The 24,534-nt window shown below is 36.0% G+C and overlaps 1 protein-coding gene across 9 annotated transcripts in view; it reads right to left on the bottom strand.

Moving 5' to 3' along the window:
* Positions 1–24,534, bottom strand: part of SORBS2 (sorbin and SH3 domain containing 2) — a 160,006-nt gene that overhangs the window by 42,591 nt on the left and 92,881 nt on the right. For 6 of the 9 annotated variants that reach the window (XM_083836402.1, XM_083836405.1, XM_083836404.1 and 3 more), the window contains 7 exons: positions 21,473–21,952; positions 17,396–17,540; positions 14,831–15,006; positions 9,637–9,703; positions 8,741–8,785; positions 7,229–7,415; positions 4,106–4,220 (listed from right to left, as the gene is read on the bottom strand). In XM_083836402.1, coding sequence (XP_083692528.1) covers positions 4,106–4,220; positions 7,229–7,415; positions 8,741–8,785; positions 9,637–9,703; positions 14,831–15,006; positions 17,396–17,540; positions 21,473–21,952 — 1,215 coding nt within the window. The other 3 variants (XM_083836400.1, XM_083836401.1, XM_083836398.1) reach the window with 3 other exon arrangements.

Below are 24,534 nucleotides of genomic sequence, written 5' to 3'. Positions count from 1 at the left end.
AGTTCCATAGAGCTTCTTCTTTTTCTTCTGACTATTTTCAAAAAGCTGTTGTGGCTCCAAGTCCACTATCAGATTGACTTAGTCTCTCCATATCTTTATCAGAAGACATATTTTGTAATGTTATAACATACCTAAATGTGGAATTTGTAATTCAATTTAAAAACACAATTAAAAAAAAATATTTTAGTTCACAGAAAGCGTTACCGGAGATCAGATACTGAGTAGCATATTCTGATAACCAGGCTGTGATGTCAAACGTGACCAAACTTGTCACCTAAAGAAAATTTCAAATTAACCACTACAGTTGAAAAATTAGAGATGCATCAATGTGCAAGCACAGCCTATTTTTGCAATTTGACAAGAGGAATATTTTAAAATTTACTTTGATTATGAAATCCTCTTGTATATAAACTCAATAGAAAATTTGTATACTGAACATACATATAAAAAATCTAGAATAGAAATGAACCCCAAAGTTTTATCTGACTAGCACAAACATATTTTCGTGCTTTGATTAGAACACAATGAAAATAAATTCATCTATTGATTGTCCCAATTTTTCGGTCTTTCTTTACAGCAACACCAAAATTTTTCCTTACTTGCTTCATTGAAGGAAGAGAGAAATGTACAAATTGTAGAATCTGAAGTTGTTACTTCATATATATGAGGTTGAAACTGGTAAAGAATAAATATTTAACTTTATATTCATATGAGTAAGATTAAATTATTACACTACAATTTACTTATTTACTGGAAGTAAACATGCATTTTAGGAAACAAATCAATGGCCCTGATGATGTTAAGGAAAAAACAGAGCATTTTATTGAATCACAGACAATGGAGATTGAAAGACACATCAGAACAACTTTTGTACCACCTTACCAGTACTATGTTATTAGAAGAAATCATAATGGTTTATGAACTTATTGAAATGGGGGAAAAAGGAACTGCCTTTGCTTGGAAGACTATTCAACAGGCTAAGGTCACTTTTTTATTTTTGCAGAGCACTTTTTTATGTAATTGAGTATAAATTTTAATTTTCTAAATTTCACTCCATTACTTTTGGTTACAATCTCAAAATGCCAACCATAGCCCCCTCCTTTTTGTAGATGGCTAATACTCCTACAAGGTCAACTTACAGAAGAAAAAACATAAATTTCCTGCTTCATGACAGAAGGCTGCAACATGATGTTACAACCTGAAATTTCACTCATCTTTTTATGTCTATAACAAAGATAACCAACTCTTCCTAACTGATCTATTCATTTAAAGTTTATTACTACCTCATTTATTTTAGGTTTATTATTTCTTATGTTCTTTTGTCCTAATGAATGAGTATCTGGTGAATTAAATTTCCCACTAAATATTAATCTTATATTGAATCTCATTTTATTATATACTTCCTATTTTCTAACTTCCACATTAATCACAACTGCTTCCAATGTAATAGCTATGTTAATAATGGGAAATCTGATCTTTCAACATCATCTGCCCTGCTTAGTGTCAGATAAGGTAGTTGTAAATATTGTCCCATCTCCCCCCGTGTTTTTTTTTTTCAGATCGTTTACATCAAAAATGCAAAGTAGACACGGAAATGATTTAATTTCAGAAAAAAAAATAAGAGTAAGTTCTGGGGCATTGGAGAACCTCTCTGCCTTCCCCCCCCCCCCTTTTCTAAAACTGATACAGTAACAGTTTTAAACTTGGATGTTATAAATGTCCAACATTTACAACACTAATGAACTATATTCATTTTTATCATCCATATTTTGTACAACATCTTAATATAATCAGAACAGATTTCTTAGATATCAAAAATCAAAATGTTTTGAAATGATCAAAATGAAAGAAACTCATGCAATACTAACAGAGTTGTGAATTCGGAATTTGCCTCTGAATTTGGAACTGATACAATGTTTTCAGATATCAGCTTTTTCTAGACACACAAGAAAATCTTTTGGCACCTATTCTGCTGATCATCCTTTGATAAGTTGAGAGTCGTACGTTCCATATCTGATTCAATGGACACGAGGAAACCAAATACATCAGTGAAACCACATCTTTTTCTTTTTGTAACATGGTCAAAAGGAATTACATGAATACATAAAGCTAAACATCATCTTTATCAACAGCAGAAATTCCAGAACTGTGATAACTTACTCTATTTCACATATTTTCGAATTAGTTAATAGTTACACTAATGTCAGCATAACTTCTACCATGACTCTTGTTTTTCAGTCTTTTGCTCTGAACCACACATAAACAAAGAATCTCTTAATTCTGTCTGAATATTATTTCCTCAGCTTTTCAGATTTATTCTATAGAGAGATGTTTCCTTAAGTTCCTCAATTTTCTTAAATCAGCTACTGATCTAAGCTTCAGATGACAGAAGTCTGATTTTGCCCTTGACTGAAGCAACTCAGCAAGTATAATGTGACTAAGGCTTTTCTGCATGAAAATATTACAAGGAACAAACAAAGCTCAAAATCCAACCTCTTGATTGAGAACATCAAAATTAAAATGCATAAACACACTAAAAAAAAAAAAAGGCTCCAGGAACAGTCAGCAAAGCTCACTTTTTTGTCATCTCATTAGTTCACTAAAATTGAAAAACTGTATCTATGACCACATTAATCAATAATGCAATTCCTATATAATTTTTCACGTAAAGTTAGTAAAAAACAGTTTATTAGAAAAGTGAGGCTATCCTTGAAAAATTACGGTACTTTCTTTCTTTTTTTTAATAAAAAAAACTTGAATCTGCTGTTATTCTATGGCACTGGAAAGGCTGGTAAATTACCTCAGTGTATAATGCAACTGTTGCAATCCAAAAAAGTGCTCAGAACAAATGCCACTGCTTTTTAAATATAATTATTTCTTAAGTGCAGCTTGACAACAAATACTAAATCCCATGTAATTAGTTTGATTAATTAGCAGTCCACAGAGAAACGCCAACTCCCTCCTTCAAAAATGAATCAGTTCTGCAAGAACTTAATTTCACAGAAACACGCTACAGAAGTCATATTTCTGCAGAGACCACAAAAACATGTGGAAAAGGTTCTTAGTACAGGTGTTTCATGCTGTTGACATATTACATATTCTGGAATTGAATTATTTGAATAATTTATTTTAAATTAGAAAAAAAAATTCTGTGAACAAGCATGTAATACAGCAATACATACACAAATACTAACCCAATATCAATTACCTAAAAACCTTCTTTAAAACTAAACTCCCTCAACTGTTACAGCCTCAAAGTAAAATCCCAAGAAAAGAAAATACTGCCATTGATATGTGACAATTTTCCTAAAATAATAAAGTATCGAGATAGCACAAAGGTAAATTAGGCTGGGTGAATGTGTCTTTCAACAAATGAAAACTTCTGTTAATGGTCATTTTGCATGCATTAAGCTTAGCTTTGTAAAAGAGGCGTGTAAAACAATTCCACAGCTGCAATCACTATTCAGAAAGCAGTAATAAAGACTTTGAATTACATGTTCATGTACACTTGGTACTCATGGAGTAACCAACACTGGAAAGAACCTCCAGAGGTCACCTAGTCCAACCTCCTACTGAAAGCAGGTCTAATCAGAGCAGGTTGCTCAGGGCTGGGTCTAGGTGAGTCTTGAACTCCTTCAGAAATTGAGATTTCACAGACTCTCTGGGCTACCTTTACTGATATTCGATCAAAATCTGCTTAAGGGTACAATTAGTCACATCCTGAAAATGCAAATTGTTTATTCTTATGCATTAATTAACCAGAAATCATATGTGCTACTGCTACTACTGAAAATGAATGCTGGAGATGCATGCCAATTAGAAGAAGCAGCTTCCATTAATTCACAGTTCTACTCATCATCCATCACATTTGCACAGTGGTTCTTTGACTTAGAAAAAACAGAAGATCTAAGTTTAGCAAATAAGCCAGACTCATATTTTTTCAAGACACCCATCAGGAAAGAGACATGAAAAATTGCTGCAAAATTGTATTTGAGAAAGGACTTTCAATATTCATCTGAGTAGTTATAATCAGTGATAAATAATAAAATGATGATCTCTCACCAAACCTCTCACTGTATATTACTATTTCATGTACGTCTCTTACCGGTCTTTCATGTTCAAGGATTGATGACTTTCCTGGCTCATACTCAAAAATGCTTCTTGGTTCAGAACGGAATTTGCGGGTATCTACCTTTCTGTCAGGGGGATCCCAGTCATTTCTAAATAACAATTATGAACAACTGAGTTAATTGACTGTCAAGCCATAGCCTTTACAGCTCTGTAAATGAGATATACACACAAAACCAAATGAATTTAGGCATAGTTTCTTTTTCCAGATTTCAGTTGTGAAATGTCTGGCCTAGCATCCCATCTTTACTGTAGCAGTAAAGTTATTATAGCAGTTATTATAGTAGGTATATTCAGTACTGCAAGAAAAATACTAGGTATGTCCAGCCTATGTGATTATTTATTCTTTGAATTGGTGAACCAGTTAAAAACTTTCCTGACATTTTGTGTTAAAATACCATGGCATGCCTTCTCAAATTGCAAATTTACTACACCTTTACGCAAAATTTATTTTTACTATACTAACATAGATAAAAGAACGGTAGATGTTTTTGTCATCACGCAATATGACATTAAGTCCACACTGAAAAACTTACAAAATTTTCTGAAACAAAAAATGAGGAACTATTTTACAAGAGTGTGAAACTTTAATAGGTGTTCTTTGTCCTAATCTGTATTAGAATTGCTCTTGAATATCCTGTAAATAGGATATTCTGTTTCCCTGGAACTTTGAATAGATAAACAAGAACAAGAATTTGGAGTCAACTTTGGGACAGAACTTTATCCAGTATCTCTACAATTATAATTTTGTTTTCAAGTTAATAGTTCTATGCAAAGAATATATATATTTTTTTTCAGTCACATACTATGTTGTTTTAATAGCTACCTGCGCATTTTGGGTGGGTAGTTTGGTAGTTACTATCACAGTGAGAGCTATCTTCTCATGGCATTTTTGTAGTCACTACACATATTGTATTTGGAATAACTGTAGCTCTGGGGCAAATGATCTACTAGTAACTCACAGAATGGGCGAAGGAAAGAGGAAGTCTCATCAGTTATTTCCTGCATTTACAATAAGAAATAACATGCTGGTTAAGTTCTATCAAGCTTTCTGATGTGACCCAATTTGATGTGACCTGACCTAATAAGGCACGTCACATGCCTTAAGAAATCTATGGGTTAGCTTTTGTTTACAGTGCAATTTCTGGAAAACAGATGCATCTATTTATAAAATGCCCTACCTTTCAAGAGAAGAACTTACACATGGCTTTTTATTGTGCATTTTCACTGAGGCAAAACTACACTTTCAGAGGAGAAAACTTTTTTTTTTTTTTTAAGAACAAACTGGAAAATGGAAATGTTCTGATCAAGTTCCGTTATATTGCATATCACTTTGAAGAAAAAAGGATGCTACTGAAATTCTGGTTCACACTGAATTCACTTTCATTTACAATGTTTAGCCTATAATCCCTTATGGAATATATTTTTGAGCCCAACTGTTAATGCAGATCATATCTTGGCCCCCAGCTAGAAAAACGCGATACATGAGGACCTAAGCCTCTTATGTGAGATTTTAAATACTCATACTTCATAGGCAATTAAAAAAAGAATCTCCCAATGGCAGGAAAAGATTGATGAGCTATAGCTGTCAGCAGCAGGCAAAGCATAACTAACATGTTTGGCATCCCTTGGCCTGGAGAACCTAGATTTTCACTGCCTGTCCTATCAAGTAGGAGATTAAAAAGGAGAGGCTGAACATCCAAATTAAGTGCTGAAGCAGTTATTTTCAAGCTTAACAAAAGGAATTGTAACAGTCCTCAGCTTGTGACCTAGGCATTTGGCCTAGCACCGGATGATGACTCATGTAACTTCAGAGATCAAAGCTAAGCAGATCTACATTTTAGCCTTTTGCTAACAAGATCCATGCTTCTGTATGACTTGCTAACAAATTCAAGCCTCTTGGCCTTTGGGAGGTAGTCCAACTCTAACCCCCATCATTTCCACTTGAAAATTGTCTTCAGCAACAGGAGGAGCCAAAATCAATAATCATCGAGCAATCTCATTTTCATCTGCAGTATACATACCTGCTGGATTACTTTTTGAATTGCCACTACCTACAGATTTTAGAAAAAGCCATAATCATAAGTCTTAATTTTTAGTACTTAGTATCCTTTTTTTTTTCTTACTGTATTTTATGTAAACTGCAAATGATTTGAAACTATTTAACATCATTCAAATTCTACATATAAAAATATTTACAATGTCCAAACTGAAAAAATGGGCTACTTCTGTTTTGTTGCTTGAGGGTAATTAGGGAAGATGGGCTTATAGCCACAAATGGAACAAACAGTGATTTAAAATCATATTAAAATATATAAATACTCACACACATAAATGGAGAATAGTATAATGTTATATTAATGCACAGCACTCATGAATGCAAACACTAAATAAAAAACTTTTTGTCTGAGATATTATCTACAGTTACGCCAAAAGAGTCTAGAGTTGGTGCACAGGGCACTTCGTATATCAGAAGGGTAGATGGTTATTTCCAGAGTTATTAACTTTTTCCAGACTGGACACTAAACACTGGGATCTGTTTTTGTGTAGCTGGAAAACTGTGAGAAATCTCAAATGTCCTTTAATCTGTAAACACCTTCTTGGTCTACCAAAAAGGAGACAGAGATTAAAAACGGGACATAAAGCTCTTCTGAGTTGTTGAGAAATGGAGGTTGACTGCTATACCTGTAAGCTTTGCTTCTTCTTGAATTTCAATTAAAAACAACATTTAGACTCTTTTGCTTTGTTACTGGATATCCTAAGCAGTCTCTCCTACTCAGGACTAACTATTCAAGGCAGCTGCTAGAGCATGGATTCTTCTGAAACACAACAAGCAGGACAATCCCACCAATGAGAATGACAAATACTTTTAAACGGTATCACTTGTAAGAATATGCACTTCTTCAGCAGGTTGAAGAAATGGCAGCACTATACATGATGCCTGCACTGCTTATGAAGATTACCCCTCATCACCTGACTGTCCTTTAAGTAAAGCCCTTACATTCATATCATTCTATAGCTGCTATTTTTTCCTTCATGGTATCTTATAATTGGAGTACTATACATACCGAGAACACTTTTTGAAAATCTGTTAACTTACTTTTCTGGTGTAATCCTTTCCCGCAGACGATGTGGTGGTACTGGAGGTGGCACATGTGGAGGTGGTAAAGGAGACGAGACCTTAAAGGCATCGGAGCTACTGTCAGAAGCGCTTTTAGACAATGGTCTGTATGTCTGTGTCTTTGCAGCTGGGTGTGCCTGAGCAGAGAAGGATGGACTGTAGCTACCTAACATAAAACAAAAACAGAAATAGTCACAGCATGAGAATGAATTTTAATAAAACATAGAATGCTACAAGAATCCACAGTTAATTAAGTTGCAAGGTTATAAAAATGTGTAAATGCATTTTTAAAAGTATATTATATATATTATACGTACATGCTATGTAATTCATTATAATACTTTTCATACATTTATGTATAAAGCTACAGGACACACAGGAAAATGCAGTGAAGTTCAAAGAAATTAATGATTAATTGGGGGAGGGGGCAGGAGGGAGAGAAGAGTTATTAGCTGTATGTATCTATCAGAGCTGTTAATGACAACCAGTTATTAACCCTAAGGCTCATCCTGTCTCTCGGTTTTTCTATGTCCAGCCGGAGGAGGAGAGGCAGAAAATGCACAGTTCTTATATTGTTTTAATAATTACTGCTAGTTTGGGATGGGTAGGCAATTGTATATCTTGAATAGGATCTTGAATAACTCACACACACAAATGATCTCAATATTACGCTAAGAGGTAGTATGAGAGCATGCTGAATGCAACATTAACACTGAAATGGAAGAATTATGAATGGCATTTTTGCACAAGGCATGATGGTTTTTTTTGCACATATGGTGTATTCACACTTCCATTTTTGGTTCTAGTAAATAATTTTGCCACACGATTATAATATTCTGATTATTTATTATTATTTAACATATTAATACGTTAATATTAATATTATTAATTATTATTCAATTATTAATAATTAATAATATTATATGTTAATATTGATATTATTAATTAATACGTAATATTATTTATTTATTATTATTTAACAATTATTTATCTATATGATTAATATGTTTTTCTTGTGGCTAAATGACATCATCACCAGTGCCTATAACAAATATGAACAAGTTCATAAAACAGAAGCATCTTTATAAGGCACTATTATTGCATTTTTAAGACTTTTTGTATTCCCATATATGTAATTAGTATTTGTACTTTCACACAGTAGATCTCTTTTCCTTTTTATTACGAAAGGCTGTGTTGCTTATACTCATTAGTGAAAATATCTGTAATGTAATCAGAAACTAGAGTATTACAGTGCACCCCATCTGCAGTAAGAGGCCCACAGTTGTAATACTTTTCTGTGGCAAGAATGAAACCAAAATTAAACTCAGTTTCATTTGAGAAAAAAGGCATGAAAAACACCAACTGAGATCAAACAAGATGATAAAAAGTGTTTATGCAAGCATTAAAAAAGCAAGCGTGAATAGTTAACTACCCCTGTTACTTGCTGACATTAACAAAAGACTTATTTTGAAGTGAGGGAATAATTCCTACCAGTACTGTATGCATAGGCAGTATTATACATGTCTGTGTCGTCATCTACAAAAAGAAATATACATGTTACAGTAATGTAGTATGTGCCAGTTTATCATAGCAACACAGCTTTGTTTTTGCAAATTCAAACAAGATTAGTACCATATCAAGTGCTGTATTTCTTTTTTTCATCTCATGTAGGCGTTTTCTGAATTCACTCTTTTCCTATTACACTTACCATAAGCTATTTTGCCATCTTGCTAGTGAAATGGTATCTTCTTGTAATGTCACCCAAGTTATATATTACTGTTTAGCCCCATATAAGTTATAGCTGTTTATCTGCTCTACTCCCTTCCCCAAGCCTACTCTCTACCTTTTGTCTGCGCTCCTCTCACTAGAGGAAGTTAACTCTAAAGTTACTAATGTTGCCAAACTCCGTTTCAGCAAAAAGCAAAGCAAAGCAAACCAAAAAAAATTATACGGAAAAAAATGCAATTCAAACAGAAAACGTACCCTCAAATCAGCCTGCACTGTTCTAACACGTGAGCTCTCCAAAAGAAAGATGGTGTGGTGGGAGACTTACAGTGGCCAATCGCTCATCCCTGACACTAGAGATGAGGATTGCTTCACTGAATTCCATGGTGACATGGAATCACACTGGTTGCATGCCTATTTTAATCACTTTAATTTTTAGTTTTAGTAATAAAATAAATCCATTGTAAATATACAGTCTCTAGAAGAGGAAAATTGCTCTGTCTGCAGCAAACTCTGTAATCAAATTCAACCATTTGATTTGATTCACTGTCTCACACTTTGCGAACATTTGCATTTTCATATGGCAGCTAATCAAAATGAAGAAAAGTGCATTTTTTTTAATACCACCAAGAACTACACAGCCAAGAAAACAGCATACTTACCAGGCTTATGAACCATATGGATTTGCTTGAACATTGTCTTGTACCAATCCTTTGGCCTGTCAACTGTCTAAATAAAATATAGTTTTTAACAATTAACAATTAAATTCAAATAATGAAGAAATAAGAACACCTATGTGGACAGATCTGATCAGATATTTAATGTTATTCTGGACACAGGTTTAGTTTTATCATGCTTTGTCCCCCATTCATTGTAATCATTTTCATTCCATCTATTTCAGACGGTGTATTTGTTCCTCTCCCATCCCTGCAACAAGTTCTGGGAGGCACTTAAGACTGAGTAAGTTCTGTACTTTGATCTTGGAGAATACTTAGGAAGACAGGAATTCGTGCCAGATCAAGAGTTTATCTTCTTAGTGCCCTATATTCGACAATGATGAACGCTAGAACACTATACAGGAAAATACAAACACCTCAGCAATTATAAGCCTACAAGAAGAGCTTCTTTTTAACTCCTGGCAATTTCCAATTTATATTACCTTCAAAATACAATTGTTAAATGATGCACGTATACGGTGGAATACTAATGAGAAAAGAATTAAGGCAATACTATATTTAAGAATTAATGTTTGGATTGTAAACAAGCAGTATTTAATCAGCAGTATTTAATCAAACAGTATTTAATTTCCCTTTCCAGGCAACTTAATTTTCATTTATTCTATTTTGAGAAAAGAGAAACAATATACCTTTTAACATCACTCACTAAATTGTAGTTGTCTTTACTATTTTAAACTAAGCAGTCTAAAAGTTTCCAAACTCTCCTGATATCAACTTTTGACCATGTTTCTAATTGTTCTATCTTTTACTCCTTTGCATTTTGTATTTTTGTTTGAGTTTGGATGACAGTACTTTTGAAAAAGAGGTAACACAAAGGCAAACATATCTGCAGTATTATTCTGCTCAGATCCTAAATTTTTACTTGCTCCACTGTAGTCAGAAAAGCAAAAATTTTAATGCAGATGTACAAAATTATCTTAGAATGTGATGATGCACAGGAATAATTATGAGGACCCTTCTTATGGAGGGATCTTGCATTAGTTGATGCCAAATCTGCAGTCACACTGCCTACTTCTCTTTACTATGAAAAGTGAAAATCCACATATTATTATTCTCTACAAAATAGCCTCCAGATCTGAGTATGTTCACCTGGCTCAATGCCATCTTTACTGAATCACACTTTTGCCTTAAATACTTGTTAAAGTTACTGCATATAAATAATCTGTTTTGTTAACTTTGGTGAACTAGGCAGAAAATCTTCTCCATTTTGAGGAATTAACATCAGTTCTCATGAAATTGATACTAAATGACTTTAAAAAAATGTTTAAAGGAAGAGCTAACAGTTGGCTGAGGAACTCAGAGGTCTGTTGGGGAAGAAAGAAATTTAAGTGGCACTTTATGATTTTTACCCAGACCTGACTGCAAGAGAGGGATGGAGGAGATACAGTTTTGTACGAAGGCCTTCTGTACCTACAAACATTCCTGACTTCTGCCAATGAGAAGATTCTCAGAAGCAGATCTGGACCATTTTAACATTGTTTCCCTTAAACATCTACAGTAGCAGAACTCTGCTCCTACAAGATCATAAATGCTCAAAAGTTCACAAGCAAATCCAGCAGCTTTGAAGGAATTCATGCTGATATGGTTAACCTCCATGATGCTCCTCATTTCACACAACAGTACAAACCTATAATCATCCCATTCCTCTCTGATTGAATTGGGCCAAGAAGGGTCTTCAAAAGAGCTTGAACCAGTGGTAGGTGAATAGATAGGAAACAGTGCAAAAATACAACAGCTCTGACACTGCTGTTTGTCAAGGGACATCGATATATCTTTGCCATACCCTCCTAATCTGTCAGGTCCTCTGCTAATCCACAGGAGGCTTCCACACAGAGAGTAGCTATAGAGAAGCTGCCATGTAACTAGAGCAGAAAATCTCCCAACACCTTTCTGAACATTTGAACTGTTATCTCGTCACCTCCACCCCATCCCTCACCCCTGGGTTTAAAGCCTCAGACAATAATTTGACTTTACATTATAAACCAGATAGGATTAGTTCAGGAATAGAATAAATTAATTTTAAAATACGCGTCCTCAATCTATATTCACTAACCCCACATGCTAACATTTGTTTGAGGAACTAGCTGTATTCACAATGCACCAAGTCATTCAGATTACATCCTGCTTTGCATACATTATAGTTGTTGCAATTAAAGGCTGGAACACGTTATCACCATACGTGAATGAACAATTAGCCAAATAGCATGAGGAGGACATACGAGTATCTGCAATTGGTACCTAGGAGACTCCAAAATCATTGCAGTATTCTAATAATCCATTAGAAAGTATGCATTTAAAGCAGGAATTTGTGGGTATTTATGATTTTCAGTGGACTTTCTGTGTGTATTTTTTGTGTGTATTTCTGTGTGTGTGTTTTGTTTTTCCTAGCTGAAATGTTACATCACTAACTACAGAAAAGAAATCTGGTGGGACTTGATTTTTTTCATTTTTATTAAACAGAGGCCTTTATAGTGCACAGATTAATTTTGATAGTTAGACATGAATCAATCATTTTGGATAGTCTAAAGCAGTGCAGTCATACTGCTTTCTGTGAATCTGTTTTTTCCTTTCATAGGACACTGTCAGTAGTGAAGTCTAGTGTTGCCATTTGACTGCTTTTCTGAGTGAACAGCTTTTTACTCTCTTTTTCAAAGACTTCATTTTTAAAGCCTTGGAATTTCATCATCTTTGGGGCAGGGCTTGGCACGGTGGCAGAACTTAACAATGATCTGAATTTTCAGGCTTCGGGTTTGCACTTCCCAGAGCTGGCAGGAGCTAAAGCGGTATGGAGGTAACATGCTGACATGGGATGGAGGTTCTGAGAGAAGGGACAGCTTTATAGCAGCCCTTCCCCTCTCAGCACCTTTGGGCAAAGGCTTTGCAGGAATGGAAAGCGAAGGGAACATCACTGCTTTCCCTGGCTGAACAGCTGTCACTAACCATGCTCTGAGGGAAAAGAGACTCGCAGGAGATCACTACAGCTTGAAAAATCACTACTCCTGAAAAGCTCTCCAAATCTGGAATACAGATACTCTCAAATTCTTATTTAAAAGCTTCCCTTTGAGTAGCATAGCATTTGAGAACACAATGTATATGTTACCTATCACCTCTGAATCTTCATTTAATGCTTTTTTAATAGAATATTGCCATTTTCATTGAGATGGAAAAATAAGAAATTTATGAACTTTGCATGCAACCATAAGCTCAACTAATTTGAAAACTTTCTCCCTTCAGATGGTGTAAGTCTGAACTTTCTGGGAGAAGATTCCTATTCGGATTTCCCCCTGACCTTGGACAGAGAGTGAGTGATATATCCTACCTTCTCCTGTTCATGGGAAGTGCAGTTATAGCACTTTTGCATGCTTCTGCATAGTACTGCACTTCTGAGAGCTGTCAAGGTGCAGCATATTTGAGTTTTTGCTGACAACTGTATCACCTTTGTTCTCACATAACTGGGGTAACAACAGGCTCAAATACACTTGTGTATACTTAAAATGTAATCTCAAATCAATATCTTGAAAATGACCTCAAGTCCAGCTAAATCTTAAAAAAAAACCACTGTATAAGGACACAAAATAGCATATGAGACAGACAGACACAGACATGCTAGCATAATCCTATGCCTCATCATCAGAATCCGTTCTGTAACGCTAAGTTTACAAGCTGCAAGACATTTTGAAATTGAAATATAACCAAAAATGAAAGGCTAATCCAGATGAAAAATGTCCTAATTCAAATTACATTACATTTTCAGGAGAAAATCTTAGAGTATCAGACCATACAATCTGAAAGTTAAATATAGGTTGGCAAGTTGCCAACTCTGTTAAGCGCACTTGAGGGGGATTTCTGTTATATTCGTATGTAACTAATATGCACCCTATTAGACCAATCTGCTATTAAAAAAAAAAAAAAGAACAGAAACAATGACTTTATCCTGTATAAAGCATAGGGACATATTTACTTAAAGAAGGGGTAGGAAGCTAGAGCATTACTGCAAAGAAATGTATTCATTTTTAAACGATTATGATTGTCTTATTTTTATGTCAAAAATAAAGCAAGAAATGCCAGTTTCCCCCCGTTCTTACCAAAATTGTCCCCAGCTTACCACTTATTCTGTATTTTTCCTATTGCTTTTCTCCATCAGTTCCTGCTTTTCCCCCTAATTTTTCAATCCATTGAACTGGTTCTTGGCAATTACACCACAGCCCCGTAAGTCAGTACTGGCAGAGAAGACATATCCAACAGCTGCTACATCCTTGCACCTCACAAAGACTTCACCTGCAAGGGCTCTGCTGCTTTCATCCTGGCTCCCACTCTTCTTACTCTTTCTCCGTCTAGCACAGCACTTCTCCAGCTGGGAAGGCCAGTAAGCACTTCCTTACAGACCTAGTGCAGCTGCCACTGTGCTCTCTGGACCAGCCAGAAGAGGCTGCCCTGACAGCAGAATGGAAAGAATGCTTCAGCACAATGAAAACAAAACTCTTCAGTCCGACATCCCGGGACCACTCAAGCAGTGACTAGTGGCAGATGATCAAAAGTGGGCTAGTCACAATGAAAAGGTTTCCACACTGTTTGTTTATGTCACCCACGGGCACTATGATCATATATTGCACTTCTGCAAAAATACGAGTCACTTAGATTATTATCTGCATGAAACTATTTGTTTCTATACTACACTGTTTCTATACTACACTATACTACTACTGTCAAATGACAACCACTGCTCCCCAAAATGCAGGAGTGTGAGATTTATATATATATATATATATACACACATATACATGTGTACTTGCACTTACACAGAAATATAGTACATATGAACTTGACTTTAGAAACAACAACAACACAATTATTGCACATCTCCAAAAGGGAAGGAACACAACTGAAGAAAGAAACAGAAAATTTTGATTACTTCTAATTAAACTAGAAACATGAAGTTGCCCAATTATGCTCCCATCAGCATTCTCCTTTTCCGTCAGCACACAATATTATATTCACGAGCTGCCTGATTACGCGTGCTGTATTCCTCATTATATAAGACTGGAAGAATGTGAAAAACCCATTACCAACAATCAATTCATTGTATGAGTTCATATACAGATTCCCCAGAATTTCCTACCGTTCTAATTGCTGTAGGGATTCCAGATTCATCTACCGGGCCAATCCCTGCATAATGTGGAGCTTTAATGACTGTAATTTTTTTTTCTTCCTCTGAGGATCTACAGATTGGTATTGTACTGGTAGTGCTGCTGCTGCCAACACTCTGAACATGCTGTGAATATGTCTCTGTGGACTCTGTAAAGATAACATGACAGAATATTGTATAATGATAAAATAATCATACTTGGCACTTGTAACACGCTTCCCAATTTCTGTATACTTTACAAAGAAGGACAATAATATTAAAAAACACATACATATATAACACTTCATAAAACCATCATCTTAGCTGGGGCTGAATTATAAACTTATTTATGCATTAGGCTATTAGACTAGATGTACTTCTTTGCTGCATCTTGCTCAGGAAAAAAGCAAAAAAACACAAACCCAGCGACATCTATTGCGAAATAGTGGGAGCTGAATCTTTCTCCTATAAACTCTTGCACCTTTCCTATCGATCCTTTATACTAATGACAGAATTTCTGAACTTCTCCTCCCCCAAATCTAGCAAAATATAGAAAATTATTGTTCTGTAAGCACAATAATACATTTCAGCCAGATCTCCATAAAGACTTAGGCGAAATGTATTTAGAAACATAAAGTTTGATGCATGATAATTACAAAAAACAAAACAAAACAAAACCACAAAAAAACATCCTACGTACAATTTTCACCTGCTGAAGTTATATTGGTTGTTTAAGTAGCTTCTTAGATAATCCAAAGAAATGGACCTCAGAAACTTGGCACCTATAGAGCAGCATTAGGATCCACCTACAGAACTTGTGAACTGTGCAGACTGCTGCTGGTTCACGGTGGTTTGCAATATTTCTACTCCTCTCCCCTGAATCCTTGTTTTTTTTTAAAAAAAAAAAAAAAAAAAAGGCCAATACTACTATCTCCCTCTAAAATTTAGAGCAAGTCATTTATTTAACAAAAAAGCCCACCTCACTGCTGTGTATCATGTGACAATTTGTACTGCTGAAGATGATGGACTTCCTTCTCACATGCAGGAAGAAAAGCCCTACTCCATCAAGCAGTATGTTTCAATAAATTAGTGGGTTGCTATGACAAACCGTGTTTTGGTTTTTTTTTTTTTTTGCAAGAGCAGGTACAGTGCCCACAAGACATTTCAACCACAAGATAAATTAATGTAAAGAGTAAAAATAAATATTCTAACACTACTGTTGAAAATTACAATTGCCTTTCATGTGACATCAACATCCCTTGATTATTCTCAAGAAAATATTTGGATTTTAATATAAATCAGTGAATGAAGCTCTGGTGACCGAAAGCTCTGATTTTAATTTGAATATTTCTGCTCACTCCTACTGCAGAGAGCTGGATTTGGCAGGACTATTTCAGCTGTTTACTCAAGTTTGAAGTCCTGCAAATAATCCAGCGCTACACATATATGGTGAGGGGCAACTCTGTGTGGCACATCTGAATACTTGGACCTTCTTCCCAAAATGCATGACGTTAAATTTAGAAAACACTTGGGACCTGATCCTTCATTCTCTGTCGTCCTCAAACTGAGGCCATCAGTCAGATTTTTACATTAGCAAGGAGAATAAATCAGACTTATTGTGGACCACAGAACTTCAACACCATACAAGAGTACGAATCATAGGAAAACACTTTCCTTGTTGCAGGTGTCTCTAAATCTTGATACACCTTTAGCTCAGCAACCTGGAAGCAGTCAAAGAATCTAGTATTTGGGGATGTGGAAAAACCCTTATGTACAGTTATGGCACTTAGTAATAAGATATGGACAGCAGCACCTATCTAAGCCCTAAGTCTCAGAGCCAGAACTGTCATTTAATTTCCCTTCACACAAAACAAAAAAAGTAAACTTCTGGACTACATCCAGGATCCTGGACCATGTATATACTCTTATCTGAATATGCAAACACTAATAGAAATAGCAGCAAGCAAATGATTGTACTTGCAGAACGAGATTGCACTGGCAAAGCTCTGCTATAAGGCTAATGTAAGTATTTAAACGAACAAACAAAAACAAACACAAAAACCCACCCCCCCAAACACAACAATGTCCTACAAAATACATAAACAAATTTTAAATTGACATGGCTTTAGGTGTTTAAAAGCCCAGAGCCCCTCCCTTTGTTGGCAGTATTTCGACTGGAGATAATGGGATTTGTGGGGAGAAGTAATGTACAAAGTTCGTCCTTGGTTTCTTAAAGAGGGCAAACCCTGAAATGGGCTGTACAGGTTGAGTTGTTTTAATACATGCTCTCTTTCCTCAGGAAAGCTAGCGGAAAAGTGGCAAGAGGTCACTCTCACAAACATAAGGATAAGCAATAAAACTTAATAGTAAATCCAGTTCAGGAGCAAAATTATATCTACCAATAAATGCTATTATTTTTTGCATTTACTTCCCAAAGTAGATGAATAGACAATACCTTCATTATGGATGTGAAGCACTTTGCAATTGTTTGCAATCTTGGCCACATGAATTGGAATACGTTGCGTAATGTATAAAGCAAACATTCTGTGCAAGGCTTACCCATCATCCTGCCATGCTGCATGATAACAATGTTGGAATTGAGAGAAGCTGGTGGAGGGTAAGCTGAAGAAGGGGAAAAAGGCCTTTGAAAGTGACTCACTGGGCTGGCAGCAGTGCCAGAGTTCCCATTCACTGTGATCTGAGCCTGAGAGAAACAAAACAATATCCCATTAAACCACACACAAAGCCCTCTGAATACCATCCCAAACAAAGAGTGATGTAAGACTGTCATCCACACAACAATTTCCAGTTGTCAGGTATCTAGCCGTTATTGCATCTGTATTCACTGAAATACAAATCTCATCATGTGGGGAACTGAAAGTGTTCCTTGTATACATATATATATATATGCATATATATATATATGCCTTGTACCTCCCCCCTTCCCTCCTTGTATGTGCTGCCTGTGAAAGCATGCTGAAGATGGGAAGGTGACAGAAGGAGCAGGGTTGAGGCAATAAAGATGAGCTGCACAAACAAGGTCTGCACAGATCTGACATCAATATAAAATGCAGATGGTAATAAAAGTTCCTCTCCTCGTGTGACAAAGGCTGCCTGCCATATATCGCTCACTCCAACAGACGCTTTCCCTCGATCCGCATGCTCCACCCCCATTGATATTAATGGGGACTGAGCAGACTGAAGGGAGAAGTCTCCTTAGGAGTAGCAAAAGTGAGGGAGCCAAAGCTTTAGAAAATGGAAGCCAGCTGGAGTGACTACAGGATGCTTATGCTAATCTATCACAGCAAAAATAAATGGCACTGATACACACACACACAAATCTACAAACAAAACCGAGCCATGACCGCAAATAGCAAATAAATAAAATGGGAGAGCTAAGCAAACTGTCAGTAAAACAGCATCACAAGCCAGCTGGGCGTTAGTCACAAAAGGTACTTCTGACAACAATCTGCTTCCCTCGCCCCAGGTTTAGAACCCCCACGCCTGGGCTGTAGCACATTTATGGGGAGCAGTGCAAGGATCAAAACAGAGACAGTGAGAAAGCACATTGAAAAAAATGAGAGAGAAGTGAAAGGGAGGGAAGCTTTCTAAAACATCTCTTCATGCAGAACTCTTTTTTAAAATCTGAACATCTGGAGCGCTCCAAACTGCCCAGTTTAATATAGCAGAAGTCTAATTAAAATCCATAGCATATTATTATTACATTTGAAAATGAAATAGTTCATGACCTCTTATATACATTTGTGTTTGGTAGGCTGCTCATTTGATTTGTAATTTTTTAACATTTCAGCCTCCAGTAGGTAGGAGAGAGAAATGAATTGTCTCCTATACAAGCATCACGTGAACTCCTAGATGCTTCCAGGGGTTTGACATGTTAAGGATGCCTGTTAAAAGTGAGTTCAAAAGTTTTGTTGTGGTGATGTCTCCATCAAAACTTTTGTGTTTAAATACTTTCTCCCTTAATAAAATCAAAAATCAAAATGAAAAGTAAGTTGGCTTTTCTCACACCATTCTCCAAAAGAACTTGGCGCTCTATCAGCTCAAGGCCAGCATTTCAAGAGCTATGAAGTAATGTTTTCAGCTGAGGTTCTTCAGTGAGGCCAACCATCTCTACCCTAGTTCAGAGGTTCACCTGTTGTCCTCTTCTGCACATTGTCTTTTTGGGAGAGCTTGTTTCAAGGGAAGACAGAGTGCAGCTATGTCTGCAACCTTACACCTTCTTACTCATTTACTATGGCATTTGGTTCTCTGAAGAAAAAAGAACCGGTGTGAGTTCTTTGTAGAACAGGAAGCTACTCCTATGAACTTCTATAATAAAAAAATAAGACATTTGTGTGATGCGCTTTACCAAATGGCCAAGTCAGACAGTAAGGCTCCTACACTAAGTGGTACACAGTATTATGAAAACAGGATGCACACAATTTGCTGATGGACATCAACCGTTAAGTGTAGGCATAGAATGACCACATATGACATTTCTGGGTTTGGTTCTAAAGGTTTTAGAGAGGACAGCAACTCAAATAGTATAATTTTTTAGTTTTTAATTACTTTCCCGCAAAATTTTATTTTGTCGTCACTGTTAAATTTATGTATCTGATACTTATTGGACTGGTGGGAGGGTTAGCTATAAAAGATAGTTTTGAGAAGTTTAAAGATGCTTTTGGGACTGATGCTGTTTCTTCTCAGAGAATCAGCTGTAAAATCTTTTTTTCCTAAGCTCTCTTGACTAAGGATGTCAAGAATAAACAAAAATCCTCAAATTGGTTTTTGAAACTGTGGCTCCATCTTATGTAGGCACAGTGCTGGATGGCACAATCCTATATTGTTTTTATTGCTCTCTCAATGGTTTTCATCTACACTATGAACCAGAGTCTCCTTTAAGAATGAAGATCATTACAGAAATAATACAGGGATAGAGCCACTAACAGCAGATGTATATGTGTGCCACCAGCTTCCCCCTCGTTTTCTTATTTCACAGATACATTTACAATCATTTGGCCCTTGTGTACAGAGGAATGGAGACAAAGACTCTTGCACAAAGTAGAGGTGGGTCTTGCCAGCAGTTTAATCTCTCTGTGGGGCTCTTATGACTGTTTAGGAATTTTTGTCCTTTGGTGGGAGACTCGTCCATTCTCTTGTCCATTAGTGGTGAACCATGTTACATTCAACCCTGCCTGGCCATATCTAAGAGAGAAAATGGCGGCCAAACCTGACCGTAATAGATCCCTTTACAGGGAGACTACCCAAAAAAGGAATGAAAGGAAGGACTGTTCTCTTTAGCTTACAAAGAAAACAAATACAGTTAGCTGACTATTTTAGAAGGAGGTTAGAAGAAAATATAGATGTTCCATGCTTCGCATAGCTAGTAGATGGCCCTGCAGTGATTGTGCCTTATTTACACATACCACTCTATATTGATCATGGCATCTTTGATTACAACTACTGGACAGTATGCAGATTAACAGTACTGACACTTTGCAAAATTTTAGGCTTCACAGCTGTGTTACAAGAGTTAGGAGTGCCAGCTTTTACATGCCTGTTAATGTTTTTTAAACATCAATCACAGAACTGACTACAGATCGTTGACTCTCCTATGTGCAAGTTTGGGCTAAAACTACATTTTAGAAAATATATCTGAAATGAAAAAAATACATACACTGTTTGTTCTTTTTAGCCTACCAAGTGCTCTGTTTAGGCTGGAAAATGGTAGCGTGCTGAAGTACTTGTACAATGTTGAAATGCTGTTGTTACCCAGTAAAAGGTCTCAGAACATTTCTCAGTTTTGTAATTCAGCAATAAATTGCTCAATACTAATGAAGGCTCTGTTCTCACTCATTTTGGTCATGCAGATAATTTCAAAAGAAAAGTGATCTGGATTTGACCCAAATTCTATGCCTTCTCTCTACCCATACGTGAGTGTACTAAGGTACAGAACAATGAACATACATATAAAACAGGTAATTGCATGCTGTTTTTTTCCGTGAGTTAACTGAGAGGAAAGTAACAGGACACTCGGATACTAGAAGATTATTTATGAAGTTCACTCCTGTAAGAAACAGTGCTTGAGAGGGGGAAAGGTCAGTTAGAGGACAGAAAATCAGTTTCATGCAGTCAGTGGCTATAGCTGGGGGAAAAAAACCTGTGTTAAATATTGCCAACATTTACTACAAATTTACAAGTTACATTATTGAAATCTCTACCTCAGTATAAACCAAAAAATGGTGGTAGCCAAGAGGCTCCAACTCCACAAACCTGTAAATCATTAATAGTATTTTAAATATATCTCTAGAAAAGCTACAGACCACTTGCTTTTAATGCATTGGGAATGGATATTTATTGAATTTACTCTCATTTATTTTAAGCAAAATGTTCAGTACACCTTGGCTGACCACATATACGTGCAACAACTTGGTACCACTTCCCTGTCTATTACCAAATCAGCTATGCAAACTATTTGTTTAAACATCTGTTACAAAACATACTTTCAGACTATGAACCCAGAAAACTAACAGAGTACTCGTCTATGTAATGGGATAACAGACAAGTCTGAATTGTTTTTCCCCTCTGACAACCTGTTTGAACAAAATGGAGGAGGAAAAAAGGAAGGATAATTACATGTGAAGTGGCAGCAGTGTTGGTTAAGGTGGTGCCATCTGACACAGCAGACATCTGGCTCAAGGTTGGGGAAGGTGTTTCAGAGCAGTCAGTAGTATCATAGCTACAAGTCTGCAGCTCATCTAGAATGGCTGTGGAGGACTCACTCACTGTGCGGGAGGAGCACTCACTCATGGCAGAATCTGTGCTTACAGAGGCTGTTTCGTTCCTGTGGATAATACTTTCAGAAGCTAGGAATGGGTATTTATATGAAAATTGTGAAAGGGCTGGGGTTTTATAAAAGCGTGAAGGCAAAAAGTCATCAAGCGCTGGCAAAGAATATGGTACTAGATAGGTGCCACTGTCTGGTGAGAAAGAGGCTCTGTTAACTGGTACCACAGGAGGAGGAAGAGGCAGTGGAGAAGCTTCTGTTGCTGTTTGTCTGTGTGTCTGTGAAGCATTTACCTCCATCACAGGGGCAGTTACTTTCTGGTTTCCAAGCTGAGATTTGAGGGAAAAAAAATAAGAAAGAAACAGATTACCAAATGAATAAAAACGTTTCCCTTTGCCTCTTGCTGTGTGTAGGAGAATTACAAAAGTGTAAGTTTTTCAGCAGGCCTAGGAAGTTCACATTCACATGGATTAGGAAATAAATCAACCATACTCTATATTAAAGTAGAAAAACATGAAAGAAATTAATGCATCAAATACTAGTGGAAGCAATGCCAGAAACCACAGTGTTTTGGGGATGAATATTCCATATATTGGAATATATGGAATGAATATTCCACAACATATTCCATATATTAATAGGGTCACGCTATTTTATACTTATACATAAATATGAGGCTAGAGAATATCATGCTCTTTTTTTTTTTGTAGAAGGAAAAAGGCATCTGTGAGCCTGATCTCTATAAATGTTACTCCTTTTTTAAATCAAAGGATGGGTACCATTTTGAAACTGTAACATACAGATGGGCAGGACTGCAAGCTAAATGGAAATGCTAGTATTGAATGTGCACATGACCCACAAGCAATAGATTGTGGATTTTTTTCCTCTTGTGATTGAATACTTCTTCTCCACTGCCTCACTGATAATAACGTTTGGATGATCTTGGAATTTCCAAGCACTCTGGAAGCACCCTGTCAGCCTACTGGATAAGGTGTAAGTATATCAACCTTTTCAACATCAGAGGACACAAGGATTGCTAAGCTATCTGGTATAAATACGAGGAAGAACAATGATTGGGAACACGAGAACAGGACAGGGATGATTTAGCACTGAAACAAAACACACTACTTGGCTGGCTTCAGCACCATTCCTTAAAAGCATAAAGGAATATCCTCAAAAGAGTGCTTCTGAAAATTCACACATTACAAGCTTTATGTTTTGATATTTCAAATCGGTCACAATACACCAGTTTTAAACTAGTCCTGAAACTGACTTTTAGCGTCTGCAAATTGTTTTTGAATTAAAGATACATGAAAAACATCTTGGTGTCCAGCCTTTGTTAATCAGACGCACAATTTTTTCTATATTGCCCATCAGCTGCAAGCTTTCCATCAATTTCTGAAATACATCAAAGTACTTCAGCACTAGTAGTTTCACTTTCGACAGAGCTGACAAGCTCTGGAATAGCTGCAGGGCAAGAACATTTGGGATTTAGAATTTATTTAAAAGAGAGGACAGTAGGATACCACATGCAGCAATTACTACTTAAAAACAAACAAACAGTATTTACTCATAAATATCACATTGTTACTGAAGATAATGCTTTTTTCCAGTGCTTGGAATATGCAGACATCTTTAACTCTAATCATTCAAAAATGTTTCAAACCATCAGATTAAAATGCCATTTTGGCATTTTAATCCACAATCTGAAAATATCTTGTAAAGCCCTTATAGAAGACTTGGAACACAACCCAGCTTTTGCCACTTGTGAGAGATCACTGGGGGTCCAGTTCCATAATCCTTGCTGAGATCAACTAAAAGTTACACAAATAATCTTGGTGAGGTCAACAGGACCATTCCTATGAATAAGCATTTCAGAAAAGGATTTTCAGCATACGAAGAGATACCCAACACTTGTTCCAAATGGTTTGAAAGAACTGTTTGGCATTACTGGACCTATCGAATATACAAAAATAGCCAAAACCTACTGTTAAAATTTGCAGTTAAAACAGTAAAAACAAACAAATAAAACAAAACCACACATAATCAAACAGCTTAAAATTAAAATCTTATTTATCAGATATAATCTGATTTCAGTAAGCAATGTTTGAAATCTAAACCTTAAAAAAAATCTTTTTTTATATAGTAACTTTAAATAAATTACTTATTTAGAAAAATCAATAATCAAGTGGATGACTGTAAAAAGAAATAACATTTTTAGAGATAGCTAATTTGCCAATGGAAACATCAAATATCAAATTAAATAAACACTTAAACTTCAAATATTCAAATTAAAATATAATGAAAAGCAATCATAAAATGTTGTGAAACAGCTGGTCATAGAGCATAACATATCAGGGGCTAAAGATCTATGCATTTAACAACACATATAACAGTAATTTCACCTCACTGTTAGACACATAAAGGTAAAACATAACTATCCTTCATGATGTATTTCAACATCCAAGTTACAATTCAATATCTCTAGTGAATGACACAAACCAGGAGATAAAGCAATTATGTGTATGAAGCTCTGAAGTTCTTGAGACCAGATATCCTCTCAGCATCCCCAGAAGAAAAGCTGCATGACTGAGCTACCATAACTAAATTGATCTCTGAATTGTTAAAATAAAAGGCAACTTTGGAGACTCAAGAAACCTGGTAAGCTTGCTAGCTTCAAACTGAGATGATTTCCTGCATGCTTGAGAAAAGTAAGGATGGACAACACAAGGAAAGATATTCAGGGTGCATCCAGAGAGCAAGTGAAATGGAATTCTTAAATAATTAAATACATTGTGCTTGGCAAATGATAGCTGATTTCATCAAGCCAAATTCTTAAATAAAATATAATGTTATGATTCTTACAACATTGGTAGAAGGCATGCAGCCATTCTAGGTACTGTTTCCCAAT

Source organism: Anser anser (genome assembly GCF_964211835.1).
Source record: "Anser anser genome assembly, chromosome: 4".
In the NCBI taxonomy this organism is placed as follows: Eukaryota; Metazoa; Chordata; class Aves; order Anseriformes; family Anatidae; genus Anser; species Anser anser.
Note: the sequence above shows the minus strand (reverse complement) of the source record. Positions and strands in the feature narration are given on the sequence as shown.